Here is a 20417-nt window from a genome sequence, read left to right as displayed (position 1 = left end):
CAAGAAGATCAATTGCCGGTGAAAAAAGAAAAAAAAAAAAACCAATCGAGAGGAACCTACAACAATGTTGATGGTCGGGCGACAGAAGAATTCTGATTAGAAAACGGGAATGTTCCTAGTCCTGCCACCCAGGGCAGGGCGGTAGATCACCTGACCTACCGGTAGCGTGTGCCGCGAAATTTGAAATTCTGTCGGAGACGACGGAGTCTATAGCTAAGTATATATCTGGCAGGGAAGTTGAATGTATAAAATATCACATTTTATTGAGAAGTCAAAAGATTACGTAGAAGCGATTACGTTAGCAACAAAGGGTGTGTTATCTCCTCACCTCATGCCTATTAAAGATCTGACGTTAACTTTGGAAAACGGACGGGAGGGGAAACTAGGTTATATTCCTTTATTAGACGCCCATTAAAGTAGAGTTCTATTATAGCCTAATATCAGTCAGCGTTGAAAATTATAGAATTATGATCACAATTCCTTTTGATTCTTCCGATGCTTGGCAATCAATACAAAATAGCACCGTTTTCCTACTTTCATGCGATAACTCAAATCCAGTATCCAATAATTTACGGGGCATGTACTGATTTCTTCTGATAAGAAATCATTACAGTCATTAAAGACTTAGATAAACTCACTCACTGTTCAGAAGCCATGAATAATAAAATTTGTACAGCTGACTCTTTTGAATTCTATCCTATATCAACGGATTCATGTGAGTTAGGCATAGTGCTGAACGGCGGTCTCTCTCTCATACAAGCGAAGGTTGTCTGGGGGAAACTTTATCCCTTTTACGGTAATAAATTCAATTACAGGATGAATAATGGTTCCTGGATCCGTTATGATAAAGCCGGATTCGATGTAGTGTGTCCGGACGGTACCACCGCCCATGCCCCTTTCTTCGTAGCAGCCGATGGTTGTACGGGAACATCTACAAACTACACCGTCAGAGGGGTCAACACGATAATACGTGAGAAGGCGTATTTTGCGAACTACACTTGGGCATCCACAATCATCCCGTCACTACCTCTCCCATACAACGCGCGAGTGGCTCATCGTTTGACGCAACTGGCTGAGATGACCCACGCGTCACCGACTTATGCAGGTGGAGAAAATCTTTGCTACTACATTCTGCTAGCCGTGTTCAGCGTGACGGCCATATTGGTTATCGCCGTCAACATCTTTGCTTGGCGTAGGCTGAGGCGTAAACAGAAGGATCTCCAAGGGAACGTATTGGCCCGTCTAGATGACGTACCCGTTAAACTCAAGTCGTTTGAGTTTAGGGCCGCCTGAACCTGGCCACTTCAGTTTGTGCCTAGGGAATTGTCTGGAATTGTATTGTGTTAAAAAGCTAATGCCTGACAGTACGAAACTAGGTGTGTATAAACAAATAAAAAAACACATGTCTAAATGTACCGACCTAGATCCTTCGCTCATTCAAGTTTTGCAAAAAATGAGAACAAGCCACAACAAGTAAATGTGGTACATAATAATAATCAAGTTGCAGGGATGGTTTGTTATAACTGTAAACGACCAGGTCACATGATTTCAGACTGTCGGACGCGTTTTTGTTCAATACACAATAGTTTCAACTCATTCATATACCGTTGCTACTCGAGGAATCAACAGCAGAATGCCACAAACACGCAACCAGTTGCCAGTGCAAATAAAAAAGGAAGGGTCCTCAGTACTATAAGAAGAAACAACCAAACGGAAATTCTGCACAACAGCAGAAACAAACAAATCGTGCTTCAGGTACCTCTGTTCCTGGGCCGTCTAGCCAGAACTCGCAATGGCAAGCGAATTTCAAGGTGTGATAACAAAACAAATACCACGTAGTTTCACCTCCAAGGGGGGAGAGGGCGATGTGTTGTCATCAATATACAACATCTTTTGTATCAAATAATCAGTTTAATCATTTATCAGATCATTGTGAGGCAATTGATTTTCCTATGAAACACACGGCCGAATCAAAAAAATCTGTGCAGGTTTCCCGTAGATTTGCAACAAATTCATGCAATTATTAGTCAAGACGGAGTTTCGACCAACCTTACATGCAGTAAATTTGGACCATAAGTCATTCACTTTGTTCTTTGATTCTGGTAGTCCACGTAATATCATGGATTTTAAGGACTCATCATTTACTCTTTTCAAATTCCCTATAGAAAAAGTCCGGAATAAGGCTCTCAGGCATAGGGAATAATGAATTAAATGTTGTGGGCGTAACCCATGTACAGTACAAGGTCGGTAAGCGCACGTTTGCTGATACCTTTGTCGTCGTGTACAAAACATTAATATGTATCCCGCAGTAATTATCGGATACCCGTCTATGGGCACTCAAAATATTATCTTAGCACCTGCAAACACGGCGTATATCAAAGGGAAATTCTATAGGTCTTCTAATACCCTAAAATCAGTTTTAGATAATAAAGAGACGACAGAGTTGTCACTTACATTACGGAACAATCACCTGTCTCATGAACCAAGAAATAATACAGGCAACCCAACAACAAACTCTCGCTCACCCGTAATATCAGCTTGCACGCAAACTCTCGAGCCTAACGTAACTTCAAACATATTAGTGCGTGTAAAGAGATCCTTGCCAGGATCTGAAACATTATATCCTTTCCGAAACTCTGAAAACACACGGATTATCCGTCACACAAGCCATTTATACAGTCGGCTCACAACAACAATGTAACATCGAAGTCTGTAATCATTTGAATACCACTTTAGTAATCCACAAAAATCAACATATCTTGGATGCGAAGTTTATAAACATCGCATTCTTACCGTAGCTGAGATAAATCACGCTCAATCAGTTGCGGATGAATCCCTTTTGCAATCTATAAAGAACAAAATCAATAAGGACATTCAAGAAGAGGAAATTCAGCAGAAATTCTTGAATCTTTAACTAAATATCATGATGTTTTTTTTTCCACTACGGATGGAACCTTAGGAAAAACGGATGTCATCGAGCACCAAATAAGGCTCAAGGACAAACAGAAAGTAATCTATGTACCTTCGTACCGCACTACCCTATGAAATTTCAGAATGAGATAACAGAGGAAGTAGGTAAAATGTTAAAAAGAAGGAGTCATTAGGAATCAAACAGCCCTTATAATTTTCCGTTAATAGTAGTACCGAAAAAAGATCGAACTTGGCGGATATGCGTAGATTTTCGTCGTTTAAATGAAGAAACAATCCCTGACAGATTCCCAGTACCATGTACTGATGATATCCTATCTCTACTAGGTCAGAACAAATATTTCACAAGCTTAGACTTACTAAAAGGATTTCATCAGATTCCGTTGGAACAGAGAGTATCCCACCGCTGCCACCACATTTAAGTCTCATCGCTTGCGATAACTTTTTTTTTTGTGTTCTCCTTACGACTGTCATTCGTAAGTATTTCTGGTTCCTCCCATCTCCTTGGGATATCTTAGTAGAGTGGTTCTTCTTAACTAAAGGAGATGATTCAAACAGACAAGTTGAACAAAGATAACAACTTTATTCTGTAACTCCATACTAGGAGATGCAGCTCGGTCGGAAGACCGATATGTTTGATGGTTGGCGCGGAACTGCCATTCTAAAGCATCGCGTCGATAGCGGAACATTAGCTATCTCAGCAATTCATATAAAAACATACGTAGTCCGCCGGCTCGGAAGTTTACAAGTTTCCGGCGTAGGTTAACAGTCAACCGCTTCCCATGGAATTTTGTTGTGCAAAGTTATCATAAACATAAAATGTTGACAAAGCTCTGAGCTAGACCAGGCTACTGCAGACAGCGCATAGCGTAATCTAGATCTGCTTTGGTCACGTAGGACCCTCCTAATGCCATGACCTCAGGTCATGGGTTTATATTTACAGAGTTTGTAAATTGAATAAATGTATTTATTACACATGTATCCTTGTACAAATACACACAGTAAGAGAGAAAGACAAAAGTTTTCACACAGTGAAGTACACAAAGCATACGACAAGAAGCGGGCAGAGAGATGAACAACACGTCCATCCACCAACACGGCCGAAAGCAAAGTGGCTTCTCTCCTCGCAGTCGAGCTGACCGCCAACTGCCGCTAAGTACCTTCCTATTGTTAAAGGACCGAGGGTTTGTATACGTATCGGAACAATGAGAATTTAAGGTTTTCCATTTAGTTTCATCCCAATTTGTACACTCTGGACACAATAGGTCCTTAAAACAAATCTGCCCCCTACATTTGATACACTTAGTACGTGAATCATAAAAATTTTTTGTTAATTTAGCTCTACATTCCTACGAGCAATACCTAATGCTCAAGGTGCTAGAATCTGACATAATGATTATAGCTAATTACCAATCACAAAATATTCAAGTACATCACCAATAACACCAACAATGACTAAATAATTGACCACCAAAACCACTGATGTTAGTCGGAAGCCAGCAGAAAACGAATTGATTCTCACTGCACTTTTGTACCTATCGGTCACGAAAGTGGGCGGATCCTAACACCTACACCAGCGATGGTGGGTCCATCACGAAATTTGTAAGATTTGACTGCTCCGGTAGTGAGCTTTCAGCTACAGGTAATTACTTGGTAAGTATGTGTAAAACTGTTGATTAGCAAATCTCGTACAGATTTCCCACCCTGTCCTCCCCTCCAAGTTGATGGGGGTCTGCTGAATGAGTCTGAAGCTTTAACTATTCTAGGTGTAACTTTTGACTCATATCTTACTTTTGAGAAACATTTAACGATAGTATCAGCAAATGCTGCATGAAAGTTAGATATATTGTACGACGAGCCTCATAGTATATGTATAACATTGATTAAATCAATAAAACTTGTGTCAGGTCATATGTCCTTCCTTTACTAGAATAATACTGTTCCCCAATATGGATGTCTGCTTCTCCCAGAGGTTCATCTCTTTCAGATAGAGTGGTTCATGGTGGTAGGTTTCTGTTTCCTAATACTAGTAGTAGTTATGACTTGGACCATCAACAGATAGTCTTTTGTTTGCCAAATTTCCATAAGTTGTATTTTAACAAAGATTGTTCACATTCTCAACTGATCCCTGATCTCCTGTTCCTGCTGAGAGAAACCAAATTTGTTGAACAGCAGCACCGATATGCAGTAAATGTAGAAATTTTCAGTTCCAGAGGTCCTTTATTCCTCATACCATCGGACTGTGGAACAGTTTCCTTGAGGATGCAGTGCAATTGGAACTTCAAAAATTCAAGTGAAGATGCAATGCACTACTACCCTGATATATTCTCCCTGCATTTTAATACACTTTTATCTTTCAATTAAGTAATTTATTCATTTTTTCTTTTTTGATAAGCGAGATCTCTTCTTTCTGTATTTTCCTTTACCTCCGCTTACTTTTTAACATGAACACCATTTTCTTTGGAGCTTGAATTTCCCATTAATTGTCCTTGTAGGCTTGTTCCTTATGCATAAGGTTCACCTTCTGAACAATAATAATAATAACACTACATACCCCAACTGTATGATGTAAGACAAGACATATACTGAAAGCAAAATATACATTTACAAGAAAGCTAAGTAAAAATACCTGCATTAATAATTGGCACTAAATAAAAAAAAAAAAAAGTTTTCAAGCAACTAACTACTGTCCACCACGTTTAGTGAGACCACCATCAGAATGAGTAATGTATAAAAAAAAATTATGAGGAGACCGCACAGAAATGACAAAACAAGATTGGAATTCACATCAAAATGGTACTCACAAAATAATTTTCCTAAATTATAAATATTAATCAGTCATTATTACTAACCCTTCTTCAGTGTGTCTACCCTCATGTGCATAGGGAATGTAAAATTCTTCATCTTTGAAAACTTGGTCTGCATTCTGATTTTTCTTTTTCTTTGGCTTTGGTTCGCCGCCTGAAGCTCCTTTCCTTTTCAAATTATCACCATTTTGACGATCAACTCCATTAAACTCTTTTGTAGATTCACTTTTCTTATTCTTATCACTAGTCACTACGGAAGAAAATGCATCACTTATCTCTTCTTCTGTGCTCTGTTGCAGTTTACATATATCCTCTCTTGCCTGAAATATTTGAAAAATAAATAACAGAGAAGCATACTAATGCAATTCATAATCTTTAACAAAGTTGTTTCTGTTATGGTATAGATTAAGTTTCAGTTTCAAGAAGCCACTTATTTTTAGATTAATGTTAGCTCTCGGATCCCCTTTGAAAGGTGTAATTATATTAACATTGGCAAATAACAAGTCTTTGGGTGTACCAGATACCTGAAATTGCTATTAGCTTTTGAGGCACTGTTTTTTGGCTAAAACTAAAGAATGAAGCATGGCTAAAGATTATATATTTCACTTTTAGTATGAACTGAACAAACAGTACCTTGGGAAGATCTTAGCAATGGCAGTGCTCAAAAAGGGTTGAAAATTTAATTTACGAGCAAAGAGCAAAACTTTGCCACTAAAACCAACAAGAGAACATGTACTAAATGTAATAATCTTCTGCTAATATCCTTAATCCACTTATTATCCTTATTTTTTGGTAAGTGTGTTAGACTCATTAAGACCTCAGGAATTTTTCAAATTGTAAACATTTTTATACACTTGTGTTATAACCCAAACTGACTACATAGTGCCTTCTGTTTCTATGTATTTTTCAAATGTAGTGCCACCCAAAGCTTACTCCCAGCTCTTTACAATTTAAATTGTCTCCCAGTAACCCCATAGCAACAGAATCCTCTATGATAAATTTCAATTCGATGTACAGCACAAAAGTCCATGGCACTCAACTTATAACATCCTTAATATTTCAATTTCAATGTACATGTCGACCATCACTAATCCAGCAGGGCAGGCAAAGTTTGAGGTCGGCCAATTTACGAAAAAACACATCAATGGAAAGAGAAAGATGAAGATATGCAAATGTACATGGTGAAAGAAAAAAAATTATAAAAAATTTTCCCTACCTTCCACGATTAGTTGAAAATGACTATTTACAGCCCCTTGTGGGGACTCTTTTTACAAGACAATCATAAATTTTACCAACTTATGTATGTTTTTTCTAATAAATTTGTTTTATTTTATAAAATTATAATTACTGCTCCCACAATTTCAAAACAGATAAGAAATAAAAGCAGGAACAAATTCTTAGCATATTTGTTGAAAAATATTTACATATATTTACCGAGAACGAAGATTCAGTTTCGTTCCAGTGACTTTTTTTTTACTTTAACATGTTTTTTTTTTACTTTAACATGTTTTCTCTAATATTTCTATGCAATTTTCTTTGTAAAATTACATTTACAACAGACATACTATCGTAAAAGACAAGAAAAAAGGGATCAAAATCACTCCCTAAATAGTGCCGAACAAAAAACCAGTACTTAACTTGGATGGGGAGACAGATTGACGATCCATAGCTAACAAACACAAGCCAGAAAGGCAGATAAAAACAGAACGCAAAGATAACGTGCAGCTCTCGGAATGGCTATCAAAGGAATGTCGACCCTGACGCTACCTTCGCGGTAGAAGGGAGTGAGCCGTAGCACGGCTCCCCTTTTCTAAGGGGTTTTGATGTGGAAAAGGCTAATTGGAGAGGCTGCTGTGGTAGTGTTTTTCACTCGCCCCAGATTCATACTGACACCCTTTTAAAAAGGGTGAGCGAGTCAGAATATTCTGGCATGTCCAATTTAGCAGTTCTCTGGTATTTTAGCAATAATTTACCTTAGAAATAGCACTAAAGGAACGTATTTCACGGAGCGACACGGCTGAGACCAGAAAGCAAATTTACAAAAAGATGTCATGTGAGAGAGAGATGCAAAACATTCACCCTTGAAGTCACAAGCACTACTGAAGTCCTGAGACTTGTGATCTTAGTCAGTATAAAAGTTGCCATAAGTGAATTTATGGGCTATACAAGTATTGGCACCTCTTTCCCGCCCAATTCTTTCTAAATAGATGGCGCATAATATTGTTTAACTACAGGATCAATCCATCCACCACCCCAAACCTGTTATTACTACTCCCGAGGATCAATCTGTCCATTAAGGGTTAATCTGGTTCCATCACTAATCCAGCTTTGATTTCAGGTAGTGTAATTTCAAATTTCTTGGGTCACTACATCAACCTGGCTCTACTGTTTGCTGGGGCTACTTGTACATACGTGTGTACCCTAAACATACGACAGTTTATCTTCCAAGGAGTAAAAAAATGAAAAACATAGTAATAATATAACAAAATCATGTGTAACAACAAAAATCAAAGGTGTAACAAGTTCTCCAATACCAGTGAATGAGTTTGTGCATTTGTACGTACCTATGCACACAATTGCATTTATCTTTTGGGTTGTATGTAAATATAAAAATGAGAAAATACAGCAAAATATAAATAAGAATGGCAAAAAGTAAAAATTTAAAATATCACACACATAACAACGCAAAACAAAACAAGCTGTAGCAAGTTCACCAATGCAAGCGATTGAGTTTGTGCATTTGTACGTACCTACACACACGATTGCGTTTATGTTTTGAGTTGTAAAAATAAACAATGAGAAAATACAGTGAAAATAAAATGAGAATAGAGTAAAATATAATTTTACAAAATTATAAGCATAATACAAAACAAAGCAACCTGTAGAAGTTCTCCGACGCCAACGAATACGCTCATGATTGCAGTTATCTCCTGGATTGTAAAAATGTAAAATATATAAAAAAGTTCCAAGATGAAGAAGTTGGGAATTCTGACAGCCCTTCACCTCAAGACATAAATGTGCTTAGTTGCAAATTCTAGCTCTTCATTTCGGAAGTGGCAGTGATGAACTTTCTTGTGTAAGTCAACAAAATTACCTGTACCATTTATTATGCCTGTGCTCCAGTAATATTTAACTTTATTTAACTGTTGGGTTTAGGTGTATTTTAACTAGTTTGTAACCCAACAAAATCACTAATCCAGCGGCCTGCTGGTCCTAATGATGCCGGATTAGTGATGGTTGACCTGTATACCATTTTTTTAACAGAAGTAGGAAATAAGTGGTGTTGAAAAGTATAAAGAAATCAAGCTGATATTATCTTTTTAACATTTACTTATGTTTTTTTGGGGCTTTTGGTTCTCGACCTATACTGTACCAGGTAAAAGAATATGTGTGCACATATGGATGGTGAATGAGGGCTGTTTATTACTGATGCTTTTTTATGAAAAGGACAAGATCCAGATGATTAACAAATGATTAATATTTTGAAATCAACTGTATTTGAAGTCTGCCACAATGAAAGTTGAATTTTTATAAGAAATCTTGTCCTTTTCATAAAAAAAGGCATCAATAATAAACAGCCCTCATTTACCATCCATATGTGCACACACACATTCTTTTACATGGTACACAGGAGCAGAAAAGCTAAGAGCTCCTGTTTATACATATGAATACATCTGACCCACCAATAGGTATCAACTTGAAAGTCTTAGCCTTAGAAAGGATATAATAAGTCCATGGAGTACTTGGGGGCACTGTTGCCAATTGGTATGTGTTTACCCTCCCAACTGGGGATAAGACTTATACAAAACCACAGAAGTAAGTAAGTGAATTTAGCCTGTATATTTGTAATATAAATACATACATATTAAAGCAATTTTATCATTGTTGCCTTACTATGGCAGCTAGAATACAAGGAAACAGTTTATAAAGGGCATTGGCGTTTATGTCAAGCTCCACTAAATTGGCAACGATGCTTGGGGGCAGTATAGTCAAGAACCAAATGCCCCAAAAAACATAAGTAAATGTTAAAAAGATACTACAGTGGTCCCCCCGTATTCGCGGAGGATGCATACCAGACCCCCCCCGTGAATAGTTAGAACCTGCGAATAATTGGAACCCCTATAAAAACATTGAAAACAGCCTATTTTGTTAGTTAAAACTCAAGAAAACCCCATACAAATTTTTATACCTGGTTTTTTAATAGTTTTATCACAAATAGTTCATTTTATGATGAAATTGACAAAAAAAACAGGAATATATGGATATTTCTCATAGAAACATATCGCGAATATGCAAATTTTCCACAAATAATGCGGGGAAACGTTCCCGAGAGAAATCCGCGAATGTGTGAGTCCGCGAATCGGGAGAACGCGAAAACAGGGGTCCACTGTACAAAGTAACCCTAGCCCCAATGTCACCTACCAACCAACACTAGTAAAGACCAAATCCCACCCATCCATCTCATACTCCTTCCATCCCATACCTGTAAGGGATAGCACCCTGTACGGTGACAGTGAGTGGCACAAGTATACCCAAACATTCTTATTGAAACTGAGAGCATCGTAAGATACAATCATCCCAACTGTTACTATTAAGGCAAGCCAGTAGACAAGACAGTAAGAGTCCAACCTATGGAAAGAGGGCCCCCTGAATCCTACAATCCACCCCTGGAAGTAGTTCCACCATAGTGGCTTTCTCTGCTAAAACTGTACTCATATTGCCAAGATTGATTGATTGATTTATTAATTCTTACTGGCGTCGCAACGACGAGGTTATTGACGCCGTATCATTAAAAAGAATTGCAAAGGAAAAAGTCAATTAAAATGCTATAAATATGTTTATATAAAATCTGTCAGAGAAACTACGAGAGAAAAACACACAAAATATCTATCTCACCTACACACCTATTTCAAATTAATTGTAAACAAAAAATATAAGCAACATAGGCACCCCGCAAACTTCCAAATTCTACAGAGTTCTGTCAAAATAAATAGATATTAAAAGTACTAAAACATTATATATGGTAATAGATATATCAATTGGAGGTAAATTTTATGTACATAAAAATTTCCTGATCTAAAAAGACTTAAAAGCAAATGATATACACTGACACATACTAACACATACACAAACTCAAACATCTTGACCAAACTAACCTAAATTTTTTCAAGAAGACCTGCTTCTCGAAAGTAACTAAAAAGCTTATCCTCATTAAAATCTCTGCCTATAATGGCATCTAGTTTAAGATCCATTCTTCCAACTACGTTAAAATGACGGTTCCTTGCTGATATTAAGCTGGGGCATTCTACTATTAAATGTTTTACTGTGAGGGGAACAAGACAATCCTCACAAAATGGTTCAGGGTCATTGTTCATTAAAAACCCATGAGTAATCCGTGTGTGGCCGATCCGTAACCTACATAATGCAGTCTCTTTCCGACGGTCTTCTAACATATAAAGCCATGGGGTTGATTACATCAGTGATTTCTTCATCATCCATTTTTTATTACTCTCTATTGTCCAATAGAATTGCCAAACTGATTCTACAGTCTTTTTAATTTCAGGAATGTAGTCTGAAACAGGGAATTGCTATACTTTTTGGATTTTTTGATGTACCTAACTTAGCCAATTCCATCAGGCTCGTTCATTTCCAACAATACCAACATGTGAAGGAACCCAGCAGAGGTTAACTACCTTCTGTTTTTGTTTTAATAAAAACAACCACTATGTTATTTCCAGTACCACAGGGTGTACTGGATTAAAAGATGCCAAAGCTTCCAAGGCACTCTTGGAATCACTAAAAAATGGTAAATTATCTCCTTCTAAAGTTACAATTTTCTTTAGGGCTGTTAAAATGCTAAAAAGTTCAGCAGTAAAAATAGAAGCACAACATGGTAATGCACCACTAACACTACTGTCAGGGTTATACCACTCCAAACCCAACGCCTGCACTGGATTTGGAGCCATCGGTAAAGAATTGCCTTGAGTTATCATGTTTTTCAGCATGGCAAAGGAATTTCTGCTTAAGAATATCACCTGAACAGTCTGCCTTGCAACCAGAAAACCATTTTACAATAAATTTCACAGAGGCAAACTTTCCATGGACGGGAATCTTGAAAATTTTGCTGGAATTACTTTTCCTTTTATTACATTGAGCTCCTCTAATGCACATTTTACCCTGTATCCAAAAGGCTTTGGATATGAAGCATATTTTTCATAAATACAAAAATTGCCTTTAAAAACAGTATTGTAAGCTAAGGACTCAGGAGTTCTCTGTATGCGGTACCATATGTCAACAGGTAAATTTTCTTATCAAATCTAAGGGCAGTTCACCTGCATCCACTAATAAACTAGATATTGGAGAGGATCTAAAGGCTCCTGTTGCAATTCTAATTCCCCCATGATGAACTGCATTCAAAGTATCCCAATCTCCTTGTCGTAGCTGATGAGTAGATTTCTGACCCATATGCCAATTTTGAAGCAACTATTGCTTTATAAACATGTAACAAATGCTTTCTATCAGCCCCCCAATTTGTATGACCTAAGACTTTTAAAACATCTAAGGCCTTCATGCATTTGACTTTGAGGCTCCTGAGATGAGCTTCCCATGTCAACCTGCTGTCAAAGATGAGGCCTAAAAACTTTGTTTCCTGTACGCATGCGAGTCTCTGTCCATTTAAAAACAGATCTGGGTCTGATGAACCCCTCTGATACGGCAAAAAATGCATAACAACTGTTTTGGCAGAGGAAAATTTAAAACCATGCTCAGCTGCCCAACTGTTAACTTTATTTATTACCACTGGAGTTTTCGCTCTGCAACAGACATTTAGATGCAGCACACGAAATAGATAAATCATCAACGAACATTGTTGACATTACATCTTTTGAATTTTTGACGCTATCCCATTTATGGCTAAGGCAAACAGAGTGACACTTAACACACTTCCCTGTGGTACTCCTTCCTCTTGTTCTTTCAAATTAGACAGAGTACTACCTACTCTGACTTTAAAATAACGGTTTTTTAAAAAGGACTTTAATAAAAAAGTGGTAGTTCTCCACGCAGACCAATTTCATGCAAGACTTTCATAATTCCATGCCTCCCAGGTAGTATCATAAGCCTTTTCTAGTCAAAGAAAACCGCCACATAATGCTGCTTGGAAGCAAATGCCTGACAAATTGCATTCTCCAAACGTATCAATACATCTGTGCAAGAATGCATACGGCGAAAGCCACACTGAGATGATGATATAATCTTCTTTGATTCTAAAAACCATACCAACCTAAAATTTACCATTTTTTCCATAAGTTTACAAAAACAGGAAGTTAAAGCTATTGGTCTATAGCTTGTAGGGACAGATGAATCTTTCCCTGGCTTGACAAAGGGTAAAACTGTTGCTATTTCCCAAACACTAGGGTAACCACTCTCCTTAAAAATTCTATTAATAATACTTAAAATAAAAAATTTAGTTTCCTTTGAAGTATTCTTGATCATTTCATATAAAATTTCATCAGGTCCAGGTGCAGTGTTTTTACTGTTACCAAGAGCAAATAAAAATTCCTCCATGGTAAAAGGCATATTATATGATTCAGATTTAAAAGAGGTAAAATCAAGTGTTTCAGACTCTGCTAACTCTCTCTCCCTGTAGAATGGAGAATTTTCATCCCTACTTGATATCATTGCAAAATGTTCTGCAAAAACATTGCTTACAGCCTTTGAGTCTGTTATAAAGTCACCGTTGACTTTTAAACTGGAAGGGGACTAGGATTGTACTTTCCTGCTATTTTCTTAATAACTGTCCAGATCTTGGTCATAGGTGTTTTCCAGGTAATTGTTGATATAAAAAGTGCCCATGATTCTCGTCTCGCATGCTTTATTTGCCATCTGAATTTGGCTCGAGCCTTTTTAAAGGAGATCAAGTAGCATTCACAGCGATGTCTTCTGTACCTAGTAAAAGCTGCTCTCATGGCTTTGTGTCTTATTTTGCATTGAACATTCCACCATGGAACAGGCTTCCGATGCAATTTTCCACTGGTTTTTGGGATTGCCTTTTCTGCTGCAAACATAAAAATCATTGTTAAATAGAACACTGCTTCTCCTATTGTTGGCATATCTTTTGCATCTAGTTCAGTATAACTGAGTTCCTCGAAAAGGGGCCAATTTGCTTTATTGGTACACCACCTAGGCATTCTGTATACTGGCTCATATTTCTCAGTTCTGATGACAATTGGAAAATGATCACTGCCGTATAGATCTTCCAATACCTCCCAGTTGAAGTCAATGAATGTATCAGAACTGGTGATAGATAAGTCAATACATGAAAATGCACCAGTCTGAATGGGAAAATGGGTGGGTTTTTCAGTATTCAAAAGGGTCATATCTGAATTTTCTATTGATGATAAGATAAGGTTTCCTCTTTGATTTGTTAAAATGTCACCCCAAAGTTCATGTCGACCATTAAAGTCTCCCAATATCAGAAATGGTCGGGGTAGCTGTTCATACAAGTGTGTTAACTGTCGTTCAAGTATTGGGTTATTAGGAGGGAGATACAATGAACAAATTGTGTAAGTCTTTTTTAAGTGAATTTTTGACAGCTACAGCTTGTAATTGAGTTTTGCAACTGTATTTTTGAGTGAGCAATATCTCGTCTTACAAGAAGAGCACTTCCACCCGAATTTCCCTGTATAGGGAATTGGGAGTGGAATGCAAAAAACTCTTTAGGAGTAAGCATTTTGTTGTTGCTTAGCATAGTCTCTTGTAGTGCTAAGCATACTGGATTATAAGTATTAATCAAACATAGTAGCTCTTCATATTTGGCGCGAAGTCCCTGGCAGTTCCATTGTAGTATAGCAGATGAAAGTAACTATTTCTAGAGGATGATCCCCTGTCCAAGATCGTTTTGTTATGTTTTTTCTTCGAAGATGATATCTGAGTTTTGTGACGGACTTTTGGTACAGTTCCAGATGTCGAAGGAGTACTTAGAGGGTCATTTGAATGTACCAAGTGATCACTTATGATGGTATTTGAAACATCTTCGATCCTTGCAGTATCTGGTTTATCATTTTCAGCTAGTCTAATTTATTATCTAAACCAAGCTGAATTGAGTTTAACATTTGTTTGCCTTAGGTTCTACATTTGTTGCTGCTGTGTTGTATGATAAGATAGTGGGATATGACTCATTATTTTCCATTAATTCCGATGTTCTATGAGGGTCAGCTGAACCACAGGATGGTGAAGGTTTACTCATTTTTTGTTTTGAATCAACTTTTTCTACGGATGTATCTCCTTTCTCAAGGTGCTTGACTTTTGATTCAGGCATTGTTACAGACTCTTACTTAAGTCCTCTTGTTGACAATTTTCCCAGCATCCATTTTTTCTTCTTTATCTTCATTATCACTTTTTGAGATTCAATTTCTTTTGTCTTTCCTCATTTCCTTTTACTGCATCTACAAATGACTTTTGTCTTTCCTCATTTCCTTTTACTGCATCTACAAATGACTTCTGGGTGTTGAATTTCTGCAAAGTCTTTTGTCTTGCTTCTTTAAAGGTAATGCGCTCTTGAGTCTTGATACAAAGTGTTTCTTTTTCAATGAGATACTTGATACATGATTTATGTGCTGCAGTATGGTCTCCCCCACAATTAGGGCAGCATGGAGTAAGTTCACAATTCCCATGCTCTTTTCTGCCACAGTTAAAGCATATGGCTGGTTCATTCCTTTCTTTTTTCCTACATGTTGTTATCAAATGGCCAAACATTTGGCAATGGAAACATCTTCTGGGAGCGGGAATATACTGTCTAACTGGCAGGTGAAGCCATGCAGCTTTCAGAAATTTAGGGAGTCTCAAACAATCAAAGGTGAGTATTAGAGTAGGTGTTGGATGTAATATTCCCAATACTTTTTTCTTGATTCGTCTCACATCAACCACCTTTTGATCAGCAAATTCTTTTTGGAGAGTGTCCTCAGAATAATGTAGGAGTTCAGTACTATACACTACTCCTTTAGACTGATTCATTGTTTTGTGAGGAGTGCATTTTGCTGTGCTTCCTTCTACAGCACTAATAGACAGTAATTTTCTACTTCATCTGGTGATGAAACTTCCACAAGCAAGCTTCCTTCACCTTGAGAGGCTATCTTTGGTTCTCTGCCAATGCATTTTACAATATCTCTATGGACATCAAATATATTCAGTTCTTTTATGCTTTTGTCGAGATCAAGAGAAAGGTATTTATTATAAGTCTCAGGTTCTTGAGATCCAAGTAAAATTCCAATATCAGGATTAGCATTCTTATATCTATTATTAAATCTGCTATTCTTTCCTCTGTTCTGAACTACATAAGGGCTTGTAGTAACAATCAAAGAATCTTTGATGTTTTCATTGGAGGAGGTTGGGGATGGCAAAGGGAGGTCCTTATCCAAGCCTAAGGTTGTCAACGGTGCCAAAGAGTCGGGGGATCCAGGGGACAATGTACTAGACATATTATCCATGATAGTTTGAAGGAAAAAAAAAAAAAATGGGGGGGGGGGGAGGGAAAATATACACACACACACACACACAACAACTGCTTGGGAAGACCAACAAGGTATCGCGGACTAGACAGGGTCCAACATTCTCCACCAATGGCACACGTAGAAGTTGCTTCCCCACGGTCTGCCCCATACCCTACCCTTTCGGGATAGCACCAATATGCTTGCAGTGGCCCAGGTATAAGCCAATCTGCCTGCTGGGAGTTCTACCCCCACTAATGGGAACAGACTCCCCACTCCAAACATATTGGTGGGCTTCCGGACAAAAGCCAGGAGTCCCATCCCAAAAACCAGCCCCCCCTGGATTCCGATGGGCTGATCCCTGGAGATGGTTCCGCCCTTAAGATAGCAATGGGAAAATCCCATCACCATCTCTTGGGTCCAAACCGTATTGGGTGGCGACTCACCACCACAACTTCCACAATTAGCTTCGAATGCAAATCCCCTCCAAACCACGAACCCCTCCCAGACTCACCCAAGTAGAAAATTTTTTCGAAAGTGGAAATGTCCACGCAAGTTAATGCCAAAAGTTTTGTAGGCGTTCCGTCAGGATCCGGCCTTCGCAAACTTGAAGGCAGAATCCCTTACCCCCTCACCACGTGAAGGAACCTACTCGAGGGGTATTGCCAAGAAGCTACTTTTGGAACTGAAGAAAGGATACAGATTCCCTGCAAAACAACTCAAAGGTGTCCCGCTCAGAAGAGGATAAGGTAACCAAGCCTACAGTAAAGGTGACAGGTTCCCTGGGTTGGACATTACAATCTGGATCTTGTAGAGTTGCCCTAACCTCAGATTAAGTACAGAAAACATTTGGTTGTAACTGAGAATGGATCCACATCATTTTATTCTCAATATCACATGCTTCAGAATAGCTGACACTGATTTTGCAATAAGAAGATCACAGCTTTAGCAACCTTATGAAGAAGCCAAGAGACTGAAGGTTCCCTGAGGGGTTGTGATGGGCATGGTAGGTTACAATGCTATATGCTATCTGGTCTGGAATCCCCACTAAAAATTACTTTTCTCACAAATCACACAGATATGCAGGTTCTGCATCAGAGTAATCACCTTGTATGACTTGGTCCAGAAAACAGCTAGACCCAAGTCTCCTTGGTTGAAGGTTAGGGATAGCCAGGAGAATTCGGGTATCCAAAGGAACTGAAGGTCCTGCTGGTGGCGTCATTGGAAAAGTAAGGAACAGCAACAGACTATAAAGTGAAGTTGGAAGAATCTCTGGCAATAGTAACCTCTTGATAAAACACCAAAATTTTTTCTGCTTGTGAGCCCTCATTAAAAATAAAATAAACTTAGTTATACATTAACAGTAATAATCTGTTAAAACATAAAGATTCAGGAAGACAATACCTTTTGGGCAGATACCTCCATTTCTTGTTTTGCCATTCGTCTCATTTCTAAATCTCTATGGAAAGACTTAATCTTGTGTTCATCATATTCCCTCTTTTCCTTCATATTACAATATACAATTGACTGCTTATCATGGCGATTCTTACTCATCTCAAACACAGTCTGAAAAAAAATGTGATGAATATGTTAGTCCCAAATTAAAATATTTATCAATGAACCTCATTGCAGAAAACAGTTCTGGTACGAAAAAGGTGACTGCACAACAACACACACATCATTACTCAGTCCAAAACCTGTTCTCAAATGAATTGGTAACCCATCAGTAAAAACACTATAAGTACGTACAGTCTCATGCGCTGTGAAAACCTAAAGTTCAAACTACCACAACAAACTTTGCAGTTTCTAAACAAAAAAAATTCCATTAAGTTTTATGAAATGAATATCTTACCATGTTTTATGAAATGAATATCTTGATCATGAGTTAAATATTATACTGTCATAAGAATAATGAAATATCAAGCAATGGGAAGTCTGGTAGGTGAACAGGATTCGCTGATGGGAACTTTTATAATATGACAAATTTTCTAAGACAATTTTGTATTTTTTACAGCTACAAACCTTCGGTCTTAACAATATGACAAATTTTTAACCAATTTGTATTTTTCATAACTTACAAACCTGAAGTCTTAACATTAGTATAAATACTCAGCGCCAGCTGGAAACCGGTAAAGTTTAAAATAATTGTGTACGCAAGGGACTACTATTGGCATCTGTGCTTGGTCACGAGACATGTGGAGCCACCCACATACCCCTCATTAACTCGTGACCCCGTTAGTTATTCTTCCAACCCAGGTTAGTTGATTGGAAGAATCGGATGCTGGATTATTGCTACGGAAAATTAAGAAAGTGCTGCAACCGTCTTGAACGGAAGCTTCAAGTCAAGCTAAAGAATCTTATTGCTGAAAGTGACTGGACTAAGCATGCCAACGTGGACTTCATGATTAATTTATCAGACAAACCAGTGGATAGTGCTACGACAGCGGCTTTGGGATATGGGTTAAGCTTTGGTGTATTTAATGGTAACCTAGACTGTGTCGACATTTTAAAATCGTTTTGTTATTTGGAAAAATTTAATCAAAACCTATGCCCTGACGATATCAATACTATTTGTAAAGGTATTGTGTATGGTGCTATGAGTAAACCTTCTCCCCCTAATGTACCCGTGAGATTTCTCCAGGCTTTTAACCCTCTTACGCCGACTGGACGTATTTTACGTCGACATTTTTTGTCTCCCGTGTGCTGACTGGACGTATTTTACGTCGACTTACAAGTTTTTTTTTAAATTCGAGGAAAAATACTTATAGGCCTACCAGCCTAAAACTTTTGAATCACGCGCCTTGGGGGATGCTTGGAGTTCACGGATCAAGGTGTTGTTTTGTTTACAATAGTTACGCAGGCGCGCAAGCGCGAATTTCTTTCTTGCCACACTAAAAAGTATCTGTGACACATCTCGGAAATTATTTCGTCACTTTGACATAATTTCTGGGCTCAGCTCGTGTCGCCAGCGAAATATCCTTTAATCTATTATTTCTAGGGTAAATGTACTAACACATACCAGAGAATAAATAAAATAAAGAAAAAGGTCAGTATGACGACTCGCTCACCCTCTAGGAGGGTGTCGGTATGAACACTAGGCGAGTGAGACCACTACCACGAGCCAAATGCCAAAGAAATCTCCCACTACAAAACCCTCCAAGAGGGGAGCCGTCCCACAGAGGGAGCAGCTCGTACTACTACTACACCATCCCATGCTTGCGACTGCTGCGCCTCTAGTGGCCATCCTTTTTCGTTAGCTCGCACGATCACAAGTGCTATTTTTCTCTCTGTGTATTTTGTGCCCTTTCTTCGGATTTTTCGATAATGGAGCGTGCAGCTATTGCAGCAGCTAAGTTAAGTACTCAGTATTTACGGTTAGCGAGTTTTTTTTCCGTCCCACCCCGAGACGGTATTTGCCGTTTTTTAGTATAGATACGTTCTCGGGGCTGGAAGCATGGCAGCATGGTCCTGCCGCATGTTGGGTTCGTTCTTGGTCTCCCATACCTAGAACATCCCTTATTATTTTACGCTCTATTTTGATTATCCGCGTTATTACGTCTACTCAAGTGGTTATACATGTATGTATTTCACCTTATGTAGGCTTTTTCTATCCAGACCCTAGTCCAGGTTCTTAGTATCGGCCCCTGACTAGCTTTGAGTGGTAGACTTGCCTTCGGGCTAGTCGCACACTCCTGGATTTTTTCTCCTGCTATTTTACCTTCTTTCTTTCTTTTTATTATATATTATATTTTTATGTTTTGTTATTGTTAGGTTAGTTGGCGTCTGGCTTAGCCTAGGTCCTGGCTCGTAGAGCCTAGTCTACCGTTGATCAGTTCGGTCGCTTCCTCATAGCTTCTCTCTGATCAGTTGGTTTTCGCCCTATGGGCCTATATGCTACCGCTTTTCAGTTCTGGTTGCTTCCCGATAGCTTCTCTCTGATCAGTTGGTTGGCCTAGGCTTGGTTACCGTATCTTAGTTTACCGCCTCGTGGTCACTACGTGATCACGAGTCAGCCAGGCGCCTGCCCAGTCCCCCTTCCCCCTCTCCCGCTCTCCCATAGAGTCGGGCGGGGGTGGGTCGGTCTGTCCTTGCTCGCCCAGCATGCCCGAGCCTGCCTCCCCCTTCCCCTCCACCGGAGGGGCCTGGGAGTCCGACAGTCCCTGACTGGTTCCGACCTCTCCGCTTCTCGGCTCGGCGG

General features: G+C 38.6%; 1 protein-coding gene across 1 annotated transcript in view; it reads right to left on the bottom strand.

The window, feature by feature from the left end:
- The window catches only part of LOC135217360 (ATP-dependent RNA helicase DDX54-like), a 197739-nt gene that overhangs the window by 87866 nt on the left and 89456 nt on the right, over positions 1 to 20417 (bottom strand). The window contains exons 12-13 of the mRNA XM_064253200.1: positions 17624 to 17785; positions 5781 to 6055 (exon numbers count right to left, since the gene is read on the bottom strand). Of these exons, the coding sequence (XP_064109270.1) occupies positions 5781 to 6055; positions 17624 to 17785 (437 nt within the window). The remainder of the gene's footprint in view (positions 1 to 5780; positions 6056 to 17623; positions 17786 to 20417) is intronic.

This window comes from Macrobrachium nipponense, chromosome 7 (genome assembly GCF_015104395.2).
Source record: "Macrobrachium nipponense isolate FS-2020 chromosome 7, ASM1510439v2, whole genome shotgun sequence".
Classification (NCBI taxonomy): Eukaryota; Metazoa; Arthropoda; class Malacostraca; order Decapoda; family Palaemonidae; genus Macrobrachium; species Macrobrachium nipponense.
The sequence above is the reverse complement of the archived record's forward strand: the minus strand, read 5'-3'. Positions and strand labels throughout refer to the sequence as shown.